Raw genomic sequence first — 19002 nt, forward strand, 5'->3', positions numbered from 1 at the left:
CACCTTCATCAGAGTGTCACTGGTGTAGTTGCCTTTGTTGCTGTTGTGTTAATGCTGTCCCAAGCGATTCTCAACTGGCTCACTAGCGCCACCTGGAAAGTCACAAAAAACGTACTCGACATCAAACCGTGACATTTACCACACTTAACATTTGATAGTCAGCTTTTATTTTCTGCTAATGTAGCAAATCAATCATAAAGCTGCAGGCAAATATTTGGAAGGTTGCCCACTCGTCCTGGCCGGCGCACGTTTCACTCCAAGCTTGCCGCCATTGTTAGCTCGTTTGCTCTTCTGGGCCAAGAAAAAAAGGGAGTTTACAGAGGTGCTACAAACGTCCTTGCAAAAATCCACACAATGATGATAAAAATAGACTTGGCAAAAATAGGTCGTCATCTTCAATGTACACCAATGTGGCGTTATCCAGTTCAATTTCAGTCCTGGAAAAACAGCCCAAAGTTTGCCTTTAGGGTAGCTGGGAATGCCGGCGGGCCGGCCACCAAGGTTCCGCTTGGTGGCGGGCGTCATCGTCAGGCACGCGGTTCCGCTCCCGGTGCGGCCCCCTTCTGCTCCAGCAAGGCCTGCACCATGGCACAGACCTTGAGAAGGCCTTTCTGCTCCAGGATGTGCTGTGGCAGGCACAGCTTGTCCTGCAAAAATGAAGGGCAAACAATTTGAAAGCCTCATCCTAGTTTCAAATGCTGACCCCAAAGCAAAAGCCTGATTTGAAATCCTGATATGAGTTCAAAGCCCTCATTGGAAAGCCCAACCTTAGTTCCAAACCCGAGTTCCAAAGCCTAACCCAATGGCTTTATGGTCTAAGCTACTTTCCGCTCAATAATGACTTGCTGTCTTGCTCTAACACCATTCTTAATACATGCTCAATTCTCTTTGGAGCATACTGCCACCTACTGTATAGAAACAGTCAATGCAATGGTTTCTGGCAATCCCGTGTTTCGGTCATCCCAAGTGCTTTATCCTCAGCTCAGCTCAGCCCAGCTCAGCTCAGCCCAGCCCAGGCCGGGTTTGGGCAATAGGCGGGGGTCGCCAGCCGACGGCAGCACAACCAAGCGGGTGCTCAATTCACCTACCATGCATGTTTTGGAAAAGCCACAGGGAGAACACGCAAACTCCGCACAGGGAGGCTGGAGCCGGCCAGCCGGGTGAAACTGTTTTCAGACCTAATGTTGGGAGGCTTTTGGAGCACTTTAGGAGGTAGAAATTGGATTTTTGTTTTTTTGGGCTCTTCCATTCAGATTGAAATTGGCCGACTGTTCGATTCATTTGGGGGTGTTCAAAGTGGTATCGAGGCTACTTTGCTTTTCAAAATTGGATTTTGGTCATCTTCAAGCGGCTACTTTTTGGATTGGAACTTGAGCTTTGCAATCGGAACAACATTGCCCACTGCTCTGATCGCTCCGCCTCCGGGCATGACGTCAGCGGGCAGCTACGCTCCGTAACGGGCGAGCGCGGCACCTTTGACAAAAGATTAACGACACATCACAATTCAATGCAAATTATTGACATGTTAGGTAAATATGGGTTCTTTGTTACAAACACCAGTTGACAGTTTTTAAGGGCACAACACAGCACAAAATTGACATTTTTCAAACGGAGGAGCGTTTCTTCCATACGGCTTGGCTTTCATCGCTTCAAACGAGTCGTACAGTTGCCGTGATGGGATGTTATCTTCTGACTATGTGCTATGTTGTGTCAAGTGCTTTGCTTAGGCTGTTGCAAAAGCGCGTTACAAGGAAAGACTTTGAAGACCTTCTGGCGGGATTGTGCTAAATCGCCATTGTGTGGCTCAAGTTGAAAAAAAAAAAAAAACGTGAGCACAAAACCATACAAAAGTGAGAAGACACTCAAACGGAATGCTAAATGGCCAATGCTAACAATGAGGCTAGCGTTAGCGTTACATTTGGACCTGCGCAAGCGAGCGCTTTTGCTTGACGTCGGAAGCCTGACATTTGGGCTCCTTTCAGGTTGCCATTGCGCCAAAACCCGGGGACGCTTTTTCCCCATCGCTGCGGTTACGTCAGCTCGCTCCAAAGGTAGACGGCAAAAAGCAGCAGCAGGCAGAAGAGGTGGCCAAGGCTGCAGCCAATCAGGTCCCACCACCGCCGCCGCCAGGCCGGGGGCGGGGTCTGAGTGGACGCAGAGACCGAATCCGCCGCCGCCGCTGCGGCTTTTTTGTTCAGAGGTCGGATGGCCTCCGAGCGCTTCCCGCCCACCAGCGTCCTGACCGTGGCGCACAGGGGCGGCAGGCGGCATTGGATGATGTCATATGCGGAGCACAGAGAAGACTGGCCACCCAAGAGAAGAATAGAGGGACGGACGGACGGGGAAGAAACAAAGACCACCACCACCACGACAAAAAGGTGGGGAATCCAGGCGGACAGCGAAAAGAGAAAAAAGAGGTAAGAGATTAAAAAAAGTGAGCAAGGAGAGAGAGTCGGTAACCATGGCGACAGAGATGCGCATAACCGTGGCGACCAGCGGGGAAGGATGCTGACCGGGAGCGGGAGGAGGAGGACGTCCGACTCCTCCTCGTCCCGATGCGACCGGCGAGGAAAAGCGGGCCGGCCGTGCGTGTGTGTGTTAGCGCGGGCGGGGAGCTTCCAGCCTGCGCAAGCTAGCAGTCTGTTAGCATGGGTGCTTTGAAGCCAGCTAGCAGGAAGTTAGCACGGTGTTTGGCGCTAGTTGTCCACCAGAGACCGTTTGGAGCCAGCGAGCACGCCAGCTAGGAGGACAACAGTCATGCTAGTGGTGTAGCGTGTGGCTAACCGTCAGGCAGTTAGCAAGCAAGCTCGACACGCGTTAGCACCGTTAGCTTGTCCTCAGCTGTTTAGCGGCACATATAAGCGCAGGAGTTGGCAGCAGAGCAGGTGCAGATGCTTGACAGCAGCATTTAAAGCTAGCAATGCTAATGCAGCACTTGTGCTACTGAGTTTACGTTCAAGGGTAAATAAAAAGAAAAAAACAAAGAGTTCCAAAAAAACAAGTGCGCACAAACAGGAAGTTGTCGCTCGGATGGATGAAGCAGCCAACACGCGCGCACGCACGACACGACACGACACGAGACGAGGGTAACATCCTGCGAGGAAGGCCGAGCGAGCGCTGCCGGGTTCGAGTCCCCAAAACGGGACAGAGGATGCGAAAGCCTCGGCCTTCCCGCCAGGACCGTGTTTGTTTGGTAAGCTCACCTCGGGCACGCCCATCTTCTGACAGGCGTCCAGGAAGTTCTCCACGTTGCGGCGACACTTTGCCATGCTGAGTTTGGGCTGCGGCAAAGGAAAGGAAAGGACAGACAGCTCGGTCGAGGCGTTCCGCAGTGGGCGGGTGGGCGAAGGGGGCGGGGCCTACCACGGCGGGCGAGGGCACGTGGATGCTGGCCACAGAGCGCGGGCGAATGTGATTGGCCAGGTGGCAAAGCACCACGCCGTCCATCAGCGACGAGCCCAGGTCATCGGGAAGCACCACCTTCAGCCGGCTCTCGATACTCTGTGGCCAGCAGAGGGAAGGCGAGCGTCAAATACAAAAAGCTGGCTCACACTGAGGCAGGACGGCTGCTTACGTCTCGGAGCTGTTCCATCAGCTCCAGTTCTTCCCTCAGCTGCTCCATCTTCCTCCTCATGGTGAACTGCGGGTCCACACACTCCACACTCTTATGGCTGCGTAGGAACACTGAACAACAAGGCCGAGTGGACAGAGAAGTAGAAGAAGAGGGAGGAGCTTTTGAATTTAGAGCGAGCCAGTCATTCGCTCCCGCCGCCGGCCGCTTTGCAAATTGGGAGCGTGTCGGAAGGCGCCCCGGGCCGGCGGAGCCTTCCGGTCGGGACGCCGCCCGCCGGCCGGGTCCGGACCTACCGCACTGGGGCGCGCCTCCCTTTCCGCGGCTACAAGTTCCGCAGAGGGGCGGGGCCTGCGAGAGACGGGTGGGGGAGAGAGGGGGCGAGCAGGGCAGCGAGGAGGGGGCTGCCAGCATGCGGGGATCATTGCAAATAAATGGGAAGATGGCAAAACGGGAGGCCACAACACCAGACGGCACAGATAAACACAAAAAAAAAACAAAAAAAAAAAACAGCAAAGAGCCACGTTAGCCTGACATTAGCGGTTAGCCACAAGTCACATGCTCAGCAGGCCCCACATAAGCGCTACGGATCTGCGCAAGTCAACTCAAGCTAGCAATTAGCACAGTTAGCTCAGACTGACAAATTTGATACAAAGACCGTCAAAACCCTCGGATCGGACTTCCGCGTGATGATTTGATTTGGCATGGCATTCGGCTTTACAACTCACCCGAGCGAGGTTTGAGTCCAAAGGGCGCAGCGGACATTGTGGGAAGTCTGCTCGGGTTCAGTCGCTACGGTTGGAAAAAAAGAGAAGAGCAGTACATTCAGCGGACGTTCACCATTGGTCGAGTCACCTAGTCACCGATTTCTTTCTGGGACTAAATTCATACCTTTGGCGCGTTGCCGCCGCCGTCGTCGTCGTCGCTGTCCTGCCCGCTGAGGGGGGAAACAAAAAGGCCCGCTAGTGTCATCATCACAGGGTTCACCGGGCTGACTTACTTGACGGAGGGGTCCGCCGTGAGCCTTTCCACCGGGTACAGTCGCACGCCGCACAGCTCTTCCTGCTCCAGGTTGATTCTGAGGCGCACACGGGACGGGGCACACGTCGGCAAAGACCTCGGGGGGGTGAAGGGACGAGGATGCCCACCTGCCGGGATTCCGCACAAGCTCCGCGGCCTCCTTCGGCTGGCCGATCACGTCCGAGTCGTCCCCCGTCACCTTTGACCTGCAACCGTATTCATCATCCATATTGTCAAAACGGACATCTGGCTAAGCAAGTTTCTCTCACTCGTGCTCTGACGTCCAGTGAAAGTCTTCGTCGATCCTCAGCGGCTCGTCCGAGTCTGGCGCCGCCGCCGCCGTCTGGCCCTGAAAGCCACGGCCACATTTTTCAAAAGGCCATTTGTCCAATATGACGCCTTCTGGCCACGTCGGACGGAATATGGTGACGTCACGTAACAATCGTTTCCTATCAAAGTCATCAAGTGATTGTCATGGCCGAGTCACCTTGCCGTACAACGGCTCGCTGGGGCTCTCCTCGGTTAGACGCGCCGCCTCCGAGCTGGGATCTGCACGGACACAAGACGTTCCATTTCCGTGCGCTTTGTTGGCTTGTGTGCAAAAGAAAGGGGCAAAAAAGCAAGCCATCGGGCTGGACTGAATTGCGCGCGCGCGCGTACCCGTCAGGGAGCTGATGTGTTCGCTGGAGTCGTCCTTGCCGAGTCCGTCCTCCTCGGTGATGTGGCTCATGGGCACGTTGAGACTCAGCGTGTCTTCGTCCGACGGCTGGCAAAATATGCACACGCGCTTGCACAACGAGAAAGAAAAGAGCGGCCGGCCGGCCGGCCGGCGGGCGGTCGGTCGGTCGGGGCAACGAGCAGACCTCGGTCGCCGACAGCCTCTTGTCTCCGACGTCGCTGTCCACTCCCGAGTCGCTGTCTTGCTTCCTCTGCTGCTCCGAGTCCTCGCCGCTGCACGTGAAAGGCAAATGAAGCTCCTTTCTCCCACTCTCTGGCCACGTTTGCATCAGACTGGCTTTTTGGTTTTACGGGAACGCCCTACCGCCCGCCCGACCGACTCACCGCATCAGGCTGAGGCGCTCCATGACGGGCAGGTAGAGCGGGTCGGCCATCTTGTCGCTGCGACACGCTTCCGTGCTGAGATACTTGAAGATGTGAACTTTGCCCTTGAGACAGATCTGAGGGGAGGGGGACATTTAGTCCTGTCAGAAGGTTCAGCCCACCCCAAACGCTCATCCGATGTTTTTTGCCTCTTAAAAATTGCACAGACCAAAACAGAACTTTTGATGTCGTATGTCGAATTTGGAGGGGGAAAAATGGCGCTACCTGTGCCGGTGGGCTCTGCAGCGGGTTGTTCTCCAGGCGCAGGGCCTGCAGCCGCGCCATTTTGCGGTAGCTCAGCGGAATGGTCGACACCTTGTTGCACGAGAAGTCCAACTTGACCAGAGGAAGGTCGGCCAGGTCTGTACGCAACGGCGCCGTTAGCCTCTGTGTTGCTAACGTAAGCAACAGTCATTTCGCTACACGCTAACATCAATTGTTAGCATAGCATTCGACCGCAAGGCACACGATCAAAACCCCAGCATCTCCAGACTCAGGTTTCTATCCTGCCGTACGCTAGCATAGCGACAGTTAGCGTGTCACTTCCCGTGCAGCAAATGTTAGCATTTCATCGGTCGTCCGTTGTCGGCTTTAAGACGAGAGCTCGCGCCGGTCCGCCCGAGCCTTCGTGGGACAACGCTATTAACGTGCGAGGTGTTAGGATGGTTAGCGGAAGCGCTTCCGTCCGTCGCAGCATCCGGGCGGACCGACCGACCGACCGACCGACCTTCCGGAAGGACGCAGAGCAGATTCCGTCGTACGTTGAGCTCCCGTAAGGCCCGAAGACGTCCGATGTGTCGCGGTAGGGTCGTGAGCTCGTTACAACTAATGTCCTGTCGGTCGGGGGAGACAAAAGCGCCTTTTCAAACACGTTTCCTTTGCTGCGACGGAGCAGAGTCCAGAGTATGTACGATCGCTCGCTCGCTCCCTCCCTCACCAGCTCCATGAGGCGACGCAGTTGTCCGACGCTCTCGGGCAGGCTGACCAGTTTATTGTTGCTGGCGTTGAGGACTCGGAGCGGCAGAGTGCACAAGCAGGCCGGTAACGAGCTCAGCTGGTTGCGACTGAAAGGACAAACCAAGCCGTCATTGGCTCCAAATCAGGAAGGAGTGGGGCCGCCGGCCGTATTTTGCACACCTGAGGTTGAGCCAGGTGAGCGAGTGCAGGCTGATGACGGCGTCCGGGATGCTTCGGATGCAGTTGTGGTACAAGTTGAGGCTCTCCAAGGCCACCAGGTGGCACACTTCCGAGGGCACGTCCGACAGACGGTTCTTGGACAAATCTGGACGCACGATAACGCAAACACACACGCTTGGAATGGGCCATACAAATGCTGCAGCACTCCAGAAAACAGCGGATTTCACGTAGAAATTCTGCAAGGTCGGCATGTATTGCTTGTGTGTGTGCGTGAGAGAGAGAGAGAGAGAGAGAGAGAGAGAGAGGCAGCTGCATCCTGAGGAAAACGGCAAGACTCCTCCCCTATAATAACAGAGTCGGTCGGGCAAAAGCGTGACAACAACACGACTGCGCCTTGCTGTCGTTCTCCACTCCACCTCTGCTGTCGTCCGGAATTCCATTTTGTTGTCTTTCAAGACAATCGTTGGCAAATATTTCAAAATAGATTCAAAATGTGTCTTGCAAAACAAATTGGAGAAAAACTTTTCTCCAAAATAGTTGACACTTTCACATTTCTTTTCTTTTTTCTTTTCAATTTGGCTGTGCAGCCCTTCATGTTGAGAGCAAAATCATTTGTGCACGCACGCACGCACACAGACCTCCAAGTGTATTTTTAGAACACGCGGTAACGTTTGAAGGCCGCAGCGGAGTAGCGCTGAGGGTCACGTGACCCGAGTGAGCCCACTCGCATGAGTGGCGGGCGGGGAGAACGTGGGTCGGCGCTAGTGCTGCCCGCCCGTGCAAACACATAGTTGCACTCGCTCCAATTTGCCACCGACGCAACATCAAAGACGCGCAAGATCTGCCCACACCAAACTTGCCCGAAATTGAGCATTTGCGGATGTGATGTCGCCACGGGTTGGGCTCTCTGCTGTTTGCGGGAGAAGCGCGCCCGCCGTCATTCCTCATCCGTCCCACTTTAGCGCCTGCCTGCCTGCCTGCCTGCCTGCCTGCCAGCCAGCCAGGCCAAAAAGTAGGACGAGGAGAAACCAGAGCACCGGCCGGCCGGGGAGATGGCTTGCAGTCGCTACGTCTTTGTTCTCATTTTGGGGGCGACCGGCTTGTTAGTGCTCTTAGCTTGTGCTACAAAAGACACCATGAAAAAGGCCACCAAGAAATTGACAGGATTAAGTAGAAAAGGGAAGGGAGGGGCGCTGGGAACCAGACATGTCAAAACACACACACACACACACACACACGAGGTTGCTGAAGGCTGAGTAAAATGTGGGTCACGGGGGGTTGTGTGTGTGTGTGTGTGCGTGCGTGCGTGATACATTAGCTGCATCAGCAGCAAGTGTGGATGCGATCACCGAAATATTTAGTCAATTGAGCCGGAAGATTGTTCAAGAGAGCAAGATGAAATTTGGAGGCGGCCCTGTCCGTCTGCTAATCTCGCTCTGCCGCTTTTTACGGCGCGTTTGCGTGAGCCTCGAGACAAAGTCTGACGCCGCGCCACTTTATATGGGGAGATGGACGGCGCCGAGTCGCAGACGCTGCCGCCGCCGCCTTCACGTCTTTGGGTCTGGCCGGCCCAATCTGCCGGCGAGCGTCGAATGAGATGCGTCGCATCCAAAAATAGATCTCACGCGCGCTGGCTATTCTTTTTTCCCCTTTGCAGATTTGCACCGGGCATATTTGGCTACAAATGTACCCGGGGAGACTCATTGGAATTACATTTAAAAAAAAAAGCAACAACACTCAATGACATTTCAGAGCTAAACTTTTCAAATGGGCTCCAAATCAGCTTCCATTGTTACTAAAAAGGCACAAGACTCATTTTATGAAGCAAAATGGTCACGCTCAAAGCCAAGGCAAGCCTTTAATACTTCACAAAGCAAAGGGCCGAGGATGACATCCCCAAAACGACGCCGTATCGGAAATGAAACGATGAGCTGACTCGGCAAGGATTTATTTGCTGGGCCTGAGCGACGCAATTGAGCGGCTCCTTCGGGGCCCCAGCCAGCGTTGCTCTCGAACCCGTTTGCCCTCGCAATGCTCTCAAGACTTTCAAGCGGAGGCCGGCCGTTTCTCAGCTTCCGGCGGAGGAAAAGATGGCCTCCGGAAAACAATGAGCCGGCCGGGGTGGGCCCACTTCCCGCGGCCGGCTCGGGGGCTAGCTTCCGGCTCGGTCGGTCGTACGTAACGTGGGCAGGACGGTTCTAAAAAGAGCTCAGCAGCGCTGTCATTGTCATTTCACAGGCATCAAATGCGATTGATGTTTGGCTCTTGCTGACCTTTTGAAATGATTGCAAGACATGAACAGGGCAAATGAACGACTGCTATTGAAAACATAGCATCGTGTGCTTTTGGAAGCAGGGTTACCTGAAGGGGCGTCAATTGCAATCGAGCTCGCACAAGCCATCAAATAGGAAAGGAAAAAGTTGCCTTTGTTAGAGAGGAGACATCAAGCTCCGCCCACATCCCCTGTTGACAAAACATTTTGCGGCGGCCGTGAGTGAGGGAGCCTGACGCGTCTTTGTGACGACACACACCTCCCAGGTTGACCGACCGCCCGCGCGTCCCCCCCCCCCCCCCCCCCGTGGATGTTGGCAAGCCGTCACAGACAGGAAGAGACGAGGATGGATGGATGATAGATGGATGGATGGATGGGGGGAATACCACGAGAAGGCACACGCCATTGACAGCCCTCCCACGCCCACCCACTCACTCACTCACTCACTCACTCACTCACTCACCTGCTTCCACCGTATCGCTCAGGTCGACTCCGGCCGCCGTCCGCGGGAACTCCTTGAGTTTCCTGGCACTGAGGTTGAGCGCGCCGCTGAGCGTCGCCTCCTCAAGCGCTCGCTCCAAGCCGCGGCTGTTAGGCGGCGCGGCCCCGCCGTTGGCGCCGATGTGGCCGGGCGGCGGCGATGCCACCGGCTGGCCGAGCAGGGGCTCCGCTCCTGGCGTCGCCATGCTGCTGCTGCTGCCGCTGCCGCTGCTGCTGCCGCTGCTGCTGCCGCCGCTGCTTGGCCGTCGCTAGCGGTCCGCTCGTCGCTCTGCTCGTAGCTCCGCTTCCTGCCGCGTCGATGCTGTGCGAGCGGCATCAAATTCAACGGCCAAAAGAAAACGTCCGCGACACGTCCGCTCGGCACCCTTTCAAAATACAACGAGCGGAAGTGCCTCGTCCACTCAAGGCTTACATGGGAAAATGTGGACGTGAGCGAACCACGCATGCGCCTTACGAGGGGCATGGGGGCGAAACTTGACCGACGGCGACATCTGGTGGATGCAAGCTGCGTTACGTGTTCGGTGGCTGGCTGTGCGTGCGTGCGTGAACTGCGTGTTGTCTGAAGCATTTCGCTCACGCTAGGTTTTTCCATGCTTCTCGTTCCACATGTGGTGACACCACACACGGACAAAAAGGGACAAAAGAATTTTTGCGGTAGGGGCGGGGTCATATCCTGCTGACCGCACCGACCCAAACCAAGCATGTCAGCTGGTGCGTGGACTCGGCCACTTCCTGCCATTTGTTGCTCCGGTTGCTCTGCTGTCCTCGGCTCGTCCACTAGATGTCAGCCAATACCTACGTTTCGTTTTGCTCCCGCACACAACTTGCTTCCCTCCAACAAAAGTGGCCGTTTGCCGCTGTCGTCCGGCTTCTCAAGCTGCGAAAGAGAAACAATTGTTCCCCTTGGGTTCGGCAACAATGTGCCGTCCAAACAAGAGCTGGCACCTTTGCGATGGCGGACGCGCTCGTTCATGCGCACTGCTTCCTGTCAAGACTTTTCACCTTTGACCCCGAGGCCTGTTTAGCATCCAAGGCGCTGCCTGGAATATATTGATGTTTTTTTTTTCACTCTCGATCGACACCTATCTAATGCACCCAATCACACAGCGCCGTAAACTAAGGGCAGTAAACAAGCAGACTGGCGAAAGGACTGGAAATGACGTGACTCGTTCGTTGCAAGCGCCATGCTGACAAACAACAGTTTGCTTCGCTTTTTGCCTTTTACGAGGCCCACACTTATCACGGCGTGTGCAATTGTTCAAACGTCAACAAATAAAGCTGCCAAACGGGCCGTGTAACAACGACTCGTTAGCCGGACGCTTAATGTTTGGGCAATTGTTTTTAACGGGACGCCGCGCCCGTCTGTCGAATCGCCGCTTGACATAACGTTTGACGGGAGCGCAAAGCGAAACGCGCCGCCGTCAGCCCCGCTTTTGATCAACTCCGAGATGAGTCCTAAACATGTTTTACGTTTGTGTTGACGCAACGTTTTCGACGTGTAAAAACGACACTTTAGCGGCTTTCTTAAATGCCCCACGCGCGCGCGCGCCCCAGGTGGGCGACGGTCCGAGTTGGCCCGCCTAAACTGACGAGACGGAATTCAATTCAAAGGCGTACTTGTAGATTCACGCTGGCTGCACTTTTCTTTTGTAATTGTTTGTGCATGGGTGAGCAAAGAGCAATTTGGTGAAATGAATGGTTAAGTTAAGTGCGTGCCATCCAAGTCGCACGGCTCGCCCGGCCGGCTGCTGGGCGTCTTCCGCTGGGCGTCTTCTTGGGCCGGCTTCTCACGTGTCCCCTCCCCCCCCAGTGGGGCGGGCAGGCAGGCGGCTCGACAACGGACGGCCCGATGGACTGTGACAAGGCCTTTAATCAGGCCCGGCCGACAATTTATGCTAATGGCTGCGGCCGGCTCCAACGGGGAGGATTTGATTACGCCGCGGCTTGATCTCGTCCACATCTGCTGCTCGCGCAGGCCCGGGACTGGGCTTCTTTGATTTCTGCGGCCCCGCCCGAGGCTCGAGCCCCTCGCAACTTTGGGCCATCCGTTGCCGCTCGTCCCATCCGTCCGTCCGTGGCGATGGGGTGGCTCGGCCGGGAGCCTGCCGGGCTGACTTTGGAAAGGAGCGTGGTCCTCATTTGAAAAATGCCTGCCTGCCTGCCTGCCTGCCTGCCTGCCTGCCTGCCTGCCTGCCTGCCTGCCTGCCTGCCTGCCTGCCTGCCTGCCTGCGTGGCTGCCTGCGTGGCTGCCTGCGTGGCTGCCTGCGTGGCTGCCTGCGTGGCTGCCTGCGTGGCTGCCTGCCTGCCTGCAAAATGCATCAGAAAGAACATCTTGTTTGTGGCCGCCAGCCTTGCGCCTTTCGAGACGTTTCCCTTTGGGAGGACGGCGGCTCAATCCGAGGCCAAGGCTCGCTCGCTCGCTCGTCACTCGGACGAAAGCGCTGTCAGGGAATGCTTTTGATTAGCGCTTACCTGACGGTCGGCCCCGCCATGTGTCCGTCGGTCCGTCCGGGATGAGCTCACGCAGCGCTCGCTGGCCAGCACAAAAGCAAAGACAGATGAAGTTGGTAGAGAGAACGTGGCCTCGTACCAAAATGACTTTGAGAGCAACCCTGCTAGCGTCGAGCTAGCGTACTTTCTTGACGAGGTTGGAGTCACGTCGTGGAAAATGTCATGCCCCAAACAGGAAGGCAGACGTTTTTCTTTCGAGAGGCCATTTTGGAAATAAATAAGAATCATTTTTGGGCGGGGGATTGAAGAACTTTTGGCAAAAATGGAACAGAAAGGCTTGAGGCCCGCAATTGGAAGACGTGGCAAGTTTGATGATGTTGAAGATGACGTTGACATTTACTTGTTGCCGGTGTTCCAAAAGCTCTGCGCTGTGGCCACACATGTGGACCACGCGCAACCACGGCGCCGCTTTTCCAATAAGTTACAATCAGATGTCTCACGTGTTGGACAGATCCGGGATGATTGTTTTTGGGGGAGGGGGCCGTGTCGTCGACACGGGTCAAAATTTACGTCCGGAAGGAAGCGGGTCCTCTCCCTCTTCATCTGCGTTTGTATCCGTCATCAAAGCAAACGGGCTTTGTGGCCACGCTCTCCACGACGCTCCGATGGCTGGCGTGGGAGCGCGCTTCCTGCGCCGCCTGCGCCGTCTGCGCCGTCTGCGCGACAGCCTTTGGACGTCCCACGGGAAAGAGGCTTGGGGCATGTGTCGCCGTTATCTCCGTGCGCCTTCTCTGGGTCCCGCTCCGGAAACCCTGGAAGTGGCCAAAGTGGCCGACTTGCTTGCTGCGCCTTTCACAGCGCGGCCTCGCTAAGCCAAAGCGGCTTCGGTGACTGAATAGAACAAGTCAGACGATCCCACTTTTTAGTGGTGAGAAGGCTCACCCGGAGCAATTTGTCGTTTGAGACCGGCCGGCAAAGAACAATGGGACAAATTTGTCATCTGCGAAGCTTAACGGGAACAACGCGCCACGAAGACGCAGAGGAGGCGCGATGAGCACGGTTTGCATTTCCGTCAGCCGCTTTATTTGTTTCTCTGTCCGTCTGTCACCACAGAAGAACACATCAGCAGCTAGGCCGACTGGAATAAATTGTGGATTTTGTTGTTTGCGCGGCTGCAGAAGGCAAATGCATGGGAACAAGTGTTTTGTAACCCCGGTCCAGCCGCAGGACCAGAAGGCCCCATGCAGAAGACCCCCCCCCCCCCCCCCCCCCCACGTCCCCGGGGCCCCGCGGCGAGGCGGCCGAGCGGAGATTGGAGCCGGCACCTCCCGTTCGCTCGCTGGAGGAGGCTCGGCCTGAGGGATGGTGGAGGAAAGCAGACATGGCAGCCCCACTTCCTGTTTCCCAAATGACAGCATGCAGGCCAGAATCCCGCCTGGCTGCCCATGTCTCTCTCTCTCTCTCTCTCTCTCTCTCTCTCTCTCTCTCTCTCTCTCTCTCTCTCTCTCTCTCTCTCTCTCTCTCTCTCTCTCTCTCCCCCTCCCTCTCCCACCTACGTCTCTCATCTCACACCCTTGCGTGCCTTTATCTGGCTTTCTATCTCTTCCTCCTCCGACGCTTTGTAACAGTGCAGAAATATAATCCAGATGATGGCCCGGGCAGGGTTACTAGTTTTTAGCGAGTTCCGCTTTGATTAGGGCACACCACGGCGCGCCAGGCCGGAAGGGGCGGCATCATATTTCCAAAGCAGAAGTTGAGCTTTGACGTGAAAATCTTCTATAAGTGGATTATTGCGAGGAAAGATATCACTGTTTGTGTCGGATCTAATGATCCCAAACAAACGACGTCACAGAATGAAAAGAGGCAAATGTTTTCCAGATGCCATCAGATGCCTGACTTGTTTGGACTGCAGCTTTCCAGCCATCACAAGGCTATTTTGCTTCAAATCAGCCCCATCGGTGAGGCGAGGATCTGTTTCGGGGCCACGTCGAGAGAAGCGGCTCGCCATCAGCCTGGCCTGGCGTGGCCTGGCGTGGCGTGACGTGGCGTGGCCTGCGTTCTAGCAGCCGTTCGTTCACCTGTAAAAAGTGCATCCCGGGGACTCATCGGTCCCCCGTCACGGACAGTTTGCCTCACGGTGCACGGTGAGCCCTAATTGTTCCGAGACCAGCAGCTCCTCGGGGCCGTCGGCGTGGGCTTACAAGAGAAGAGGCGTGACGGGAATGGGCCGGAGGTTCTGGCGAGAGGCCGACAACTCAAGGGCCGCTTATTGCGCCGCTAGTTGCGCCGCTAGTTGCGCCGCTAGTTGCGCCGCTAGTTGCGCCGCTAGTTGCGCCGCTAGTTGCGCCGCTAGTTGCGCCGCTTACGAAAGCACAAGGGCACCTGCTGCCTGCTGCCGCCTGCTGCCTGCCGCCGCCTGCTGCCGCCTGCTGCCGCCCGCCGCCTGCCGCATGCCTGCTTCTGCCTGCTTCTGCCTGCCGGCAACCACGACGGCCTGACAAATGTCGGCCACGAGCCCACACAATGCAGCCATGCAGGCAACACCCATCATCTCCTAAAAACAACAACCATTCACAAACTTTTGGTTGTGTATTTTTCCCAATCCTTTGATTTTCTATATTCTAGAACTTTCCCTTGCTATTTGTTGAAACGCTGTTTTCATTCCCAGTTGTGTTTTCTATATGCGGCATTTTCTTTTATTTGATTCAATATCCGAGTAGGCTATTTTTAGTTTTTGCGCACATGCACATGTGCTCGTGTGGCCATAACTCTGACTCCCCATGCACGTGTCCGTCCGTCCGTCTGGGCCATAAAAGCTAATAAAGCATGACTGGCTATGCTCTTCCTTCGCAAGACAAACAACAGGTTCTTTTTTTCTTTGCGCGTTCTTCATAAATCACGACATGCATTGCCGTATTCGGCAAAACGCACCAAGTGAGTGTGCGTCAATGTGGAAAGTGTTGCAGGCTGTCCATATTCAAATCAACACGCGGCAGGCATGCATGCATGTGCATGCTTCACCGGTGCTCATTTATGTAAAAAAAAAAGAAAAAGGAACCCATGCACTACAAGTAAAGTAAACAGACCGACCGGAGACGGCACGAAAAAGTACCAATCATACAAGGAAAACGGAGCAGAAACTAAAAGTCCAAGTCGTGTGAGACAAAAGTACAAACACCGCCAGAAAACGTCCAAATCGATTCAGAATAAAATGCAAACATGACAGGCCACAACAGTTTGGACAACAACATCCGTGTGTGCGTGCGTGCGTGCGTCAGACCGGCTGGAATGGTTGAGCGCGGCCGGCCGGCAGTGTGTCAGGTTGACTAACGAGCAGAGGAGAAAGTCTCCCTCCATCTTCTCGCGTCTCTCGTGTGTGTCATGTTCAGACGGAGCGGTCGCTGATGGATGGCCGCTCTGCTTTTAATTACGCGTGCACGGATGAAGCTTCTCTCTCGCACACATTATTCCAATTTCATGTTCACCCACGTTTGTCAAGACTCAGGCACGCGCAAAAGCGCACAAAGGGACACGCACGCACGCACACAAACACGCGCCTAGCTAGTCTGACGCGACGCACCGCACCACACCACATTCATGCTCAAAAGGGAACAGAAAGTCCATGCCAAACCAATTTACAAGTTAAGTACAGTTAAGATGGCACAGCAGGGCGACGCACATCTCTCGTAACAGGACGCCCCCTTCAGGAAGTCCAGCGCTGCACATGCCCCGACGATTTTGAAAGCGCCGGCCGCGCTCGCCAAGCACACGCGCGACAGACAAGCCGCATACGGACATTCGATACGCCGGGACTGTTGATTCTGCGCTTTTATAGCCTCTCGCCCAAACAATAATGCCACTATGTGCTCCCGCCCGGCCCACAATGGCCGTCGGTCGGTCCGTCCGTCCGTCCATTCGGGCCCATTCCAGGCACAAAAATAAACAGCAAATGGAGCGTTCTGGACCGCTTTTGCTCCAAAAACACTTTTTACGAGGGCGGTGGCGTGCATGCCTGAAAAGCTGCTGCCGGGCTGACGGGCCGAGGTGGATTTTGTCGACATGCGTTCGCGTGAACGAGCTGAGAGGCTCCGCCGAGGCCCAACGCGAGAAGCCTGATGTTGCTAAGCGGTCCCAGCACGGGGCGGGGGGGGCTTGAATTGTGGCTGAGGCCGGAACCTCAAGCGGGCAATTTGAAGCTCAGCATTGAGTTTGAGTCACACTTGCCGTGAGGTGGCGTAAAAGTCGTGATTTACGAGGGCGACCGTGCGCCGCCGCGTTCCCCTCGACAGACTTGCAATTTCCTGTGCGAGAAAACACTCACTCAATCTGCGCCGAGGGGGAAGCACTCAAAAAGGCAGAGAAAGCAGCCCCAGCAAGAGAAAAAAAATGATAATAATCTCAACCACCCGAAGAAAATGTCCGACAGCTCTCACTCACTTGACATTTCAAAAAAACAAAACATTTTATTGACTCGCGAGTTCCCGGCAAAATTCATAAAGGGTGCGCGCGTGAGCGGGCCATCCCGTTGATTGATTTGGAGCGCGCCGAGGCGCACCTCATAAATAACCCCCCCCCACACACACACTTGGAAACACATGGTCAAGGCATTTTCCACTCTGACGCTGCCGCCCAGCCAGCAGCAGAAGACAGGATCCACCAAAAATCTCGGGAGTCGTGCCCCAAATGCAACAGGAAGTCAGCCATTTTGACGTGAAAGAATTCTCGAGGAGCGACAGCTAACAGGAAGTGCGGCAACCAGTTTCCTGTTGCTCGCATATTCCAACCGCTAACAGGCTAACAAGTTGCTCATTTGCCGGACAAAAAGCTTTTAGGCAGAGCCTAAGCTCTCTCAAACGCTTCCTCAAAGCGGGACGGTAAAGATAAGAATCACAAGTTGACTTGGTGGCCGACCGCTTCCTTCTGCGTCGCAGGCGGCCATTTTGGACCAAACGTCAACCGAAGCTTTCTTGAATGTTAATTTCGCTCATTTCATCTGAAAAAGCATCCAAGCTTTCAATCTTAAGGTAACATATCGCTGCGCAGATCCTGCAGGGGGAGGAAGGGGCGGAGCTTCATCTCAAGTCTCCAAGCGACTTCATTCAATTGCCACACGTTGAATTCACAATGCATCAAATGAGATGCGAGGTCTGATCGTCTGGCATCTTTGCGAGAAGCTCGAGAAATAGCTGAGAGGCTAAGACTGAACCGCACACACCCACCCACGGAGACCACCCAGAAGGACACGGGCTGTCAATCATGTCAGTCAGAGAATAAACAAGAGCATGTTTGATTTTTTAGCTTTTTCCAACACTCACCATGGCGGGAATTTGAACGTGGATGAACTTATTGACACGCGCGTTTCTTTCATTTTGGTCACACAGATGAGACACGTGAGTCTCCTGGCATCAATTTCATCTCTGAGCTGAGCTGAGACACTTTTAGGTGAGCTAATTCAATTAGTGAGGTGCTTTCAAGTGGCCCTCATAAACACACATGCACGCACACACACGTGCATAAACACAACGGGTGTGTGTGTGTGTGTGTGTGTGTCTCCAGGGCAAAGTTGTCTGTCAGCACAGAGGCTTGAGCGCAGGCCTCATTATAAGCCTTCTGGCCATGCAACACACACACACACACACACGCACACACAAACTTTTAACATCAGCCCAAACATGACCCGCTGACCTGGTCTAGTCTGGGTCCAGACTGTGGTCATGTGACTAATCCAAGGAGATTTCCAGTGTGTAAAAACATTGTCATTTAAAAAAAAACACATAAAAAGGACGCGTGACATCATTAAATCCACGCGCACGCACACACATGCATGGAGAAGTCGAAGAGGAGATGTCAGCCGCCGTGTGCGGCTTGCGACTGCTTCGCATTAGCGTCTAATCAAGTTAAAGGCGTTCTCTTCACCTCTTCGGGCTCCCAAGTGCACTAACTCAATTGGGTCGGTCGTGGCATCTTGGAGTCCACGGGCTACAACGCCAGCGTCTACCATTTTGTTTTCTTTTCCTTGTACCTGCGTTGGCCCTCCCTCCCGCTTCAGGTTTTTAGCCCCGAGGACAAAAAGTTCCACCTCGCTGCCGTCAAAATAGTCTCGTTTTATCACCTTGGAAAATGGGGCTCAACTTGAAGGCGCTTTTCCAGCAAGGTCAGCAAGGGCTAGGAAATCAACGGGCCTAAAACTGAGCAACGCATACAAAATACAGATTTGCTTTCTACCCGCCGAATCGGGACAGGGAGAGCGGTGGCAACAATATACCAGCACAAAATGCATTTCTCTAAACAAGGACGACGAGTCCAGAGAACCCCAGAAAAGCGCGAAAAACTCCAACTTCCTTGAAGGCTTGTAGTGTCAATGTGCAAAACAGCTCAAAACCGCCAGCCGATTAAAAAAACAGTACCCAAACCTGGCGGGACCACTTGGAAATCCACACGGGGTTTCTGCATCAACCCAATGTCAGAAGTTGACCCTGAACCCGGCCGGCACGGTGCGTGCGAACGCCGGACGCAAAACCCCGATGCGGCTAGTTGCTAGCGGCTACACCGATCTACCGACATCACGGTAAGAGCTGAAGCTAGCTCATCAGTGCGGCAATGCAGCGGGCAAACTGTCGCTCAAGCTGTCGCAGCCATGCACGCCGCCTTCCCGATGACAGGCGGAATATGACAAAAGCGCGCGCGCACCTTTAACAGTTACACACCCCAATGCGCTACATCCCAGCTATGCACATGCTAGCTTTTTGAGTTAGCACATTCTTTTTCAGTAAAAGAACACACACACACACACACACACACACACACACACACACATGCACCTGCTGTCCCTTTTGTTGTACGTGGCAATTAGCGCGGAGCTCTCGCCCGTTAGCGAGCCATTGTAGCATTAGTGCATTGTCCTAGCCGCATTAGCGCTGTGACACTTGTGCAGCAAAGACACAAACGC

The 19002-nt window shown here is 54.7% G+C and overlaps 1 protein-coding gene across 4 annotated transcripts; it reads right to left on the reverse strand.

Moving 5' to 3' along the window:
• Window positions 1-144: 144 nt before the first annotated feature.
• lrch1 (leucine-rich repeats and calponin homology (CH) domain containing 1) lies at window positions 145-10325 on the reverse strand. Of its 4 annotated transcripts, none has more exons than XM_037239985.1 (19): window positions 9565-10319; window positions 6830-6974; window positions 6630-6756; window positions 6420-6525; window positions 5918-6054; window positions 5654-5769; window positions 5455-5542; window positions 5252-5357; window positions 5079-5140; window positions 4861-4940; window positions 4720-4797; window positions 4572-4649; window positions 4463-4508; window positions 4300-4363; window positions 3868-3975; window positions 3575-3684; window positions 3364-3501; window positions 3204-3281; window positions 145-647 (listed from the first exon to the last, which is right to left on the reverse strand). In XM_037239985.1, the coding sequence occupies exons 1-19, from the start codon at window positions 9785-9787 to the stop codon at window positions 528-530; spliced, it is 2010 nt and encodes a 669-aa protein (XP_037095880.1). In that variant the 5' UTR covers window positions 9788-10319; the 3' UTR covers window positions 145-527. The 4 variants fall into 4 exon arrangements, with proteins under 4 accessions (XP_037095880.1, XP_037095881.1, XP_037095878.1 ...); XM_037239983.1 differs by lacking the exon at window positions 145-647 and adding an exon at window positions 1241-2303 and having other exon boundaries at window positions 9565-10325; XM_037239986.1 differs by lacking the exon at window positions 3868-3975 and having other exon boundaries at window positions 9565-10315.
• Between the last annotated feature and the right edge of the window lie 8677 nt (window positions 10326-19002).

This window comes from Syngnathus acus, chromosome 21 (assembly GCF_901709675.1).
Source record: "Syngnathus acus chromosome 21, fSynAcu1.2, whole genome shotgun sequence".
In the NCBI taxonomy this organism is placed as follows: domain Eukaryota; kingdom Metazoa; phylum Chordata; class Actinopteri; order Syngnathiformes; family Syngnathidae; genus Syngnathus; species Syngnathus acus.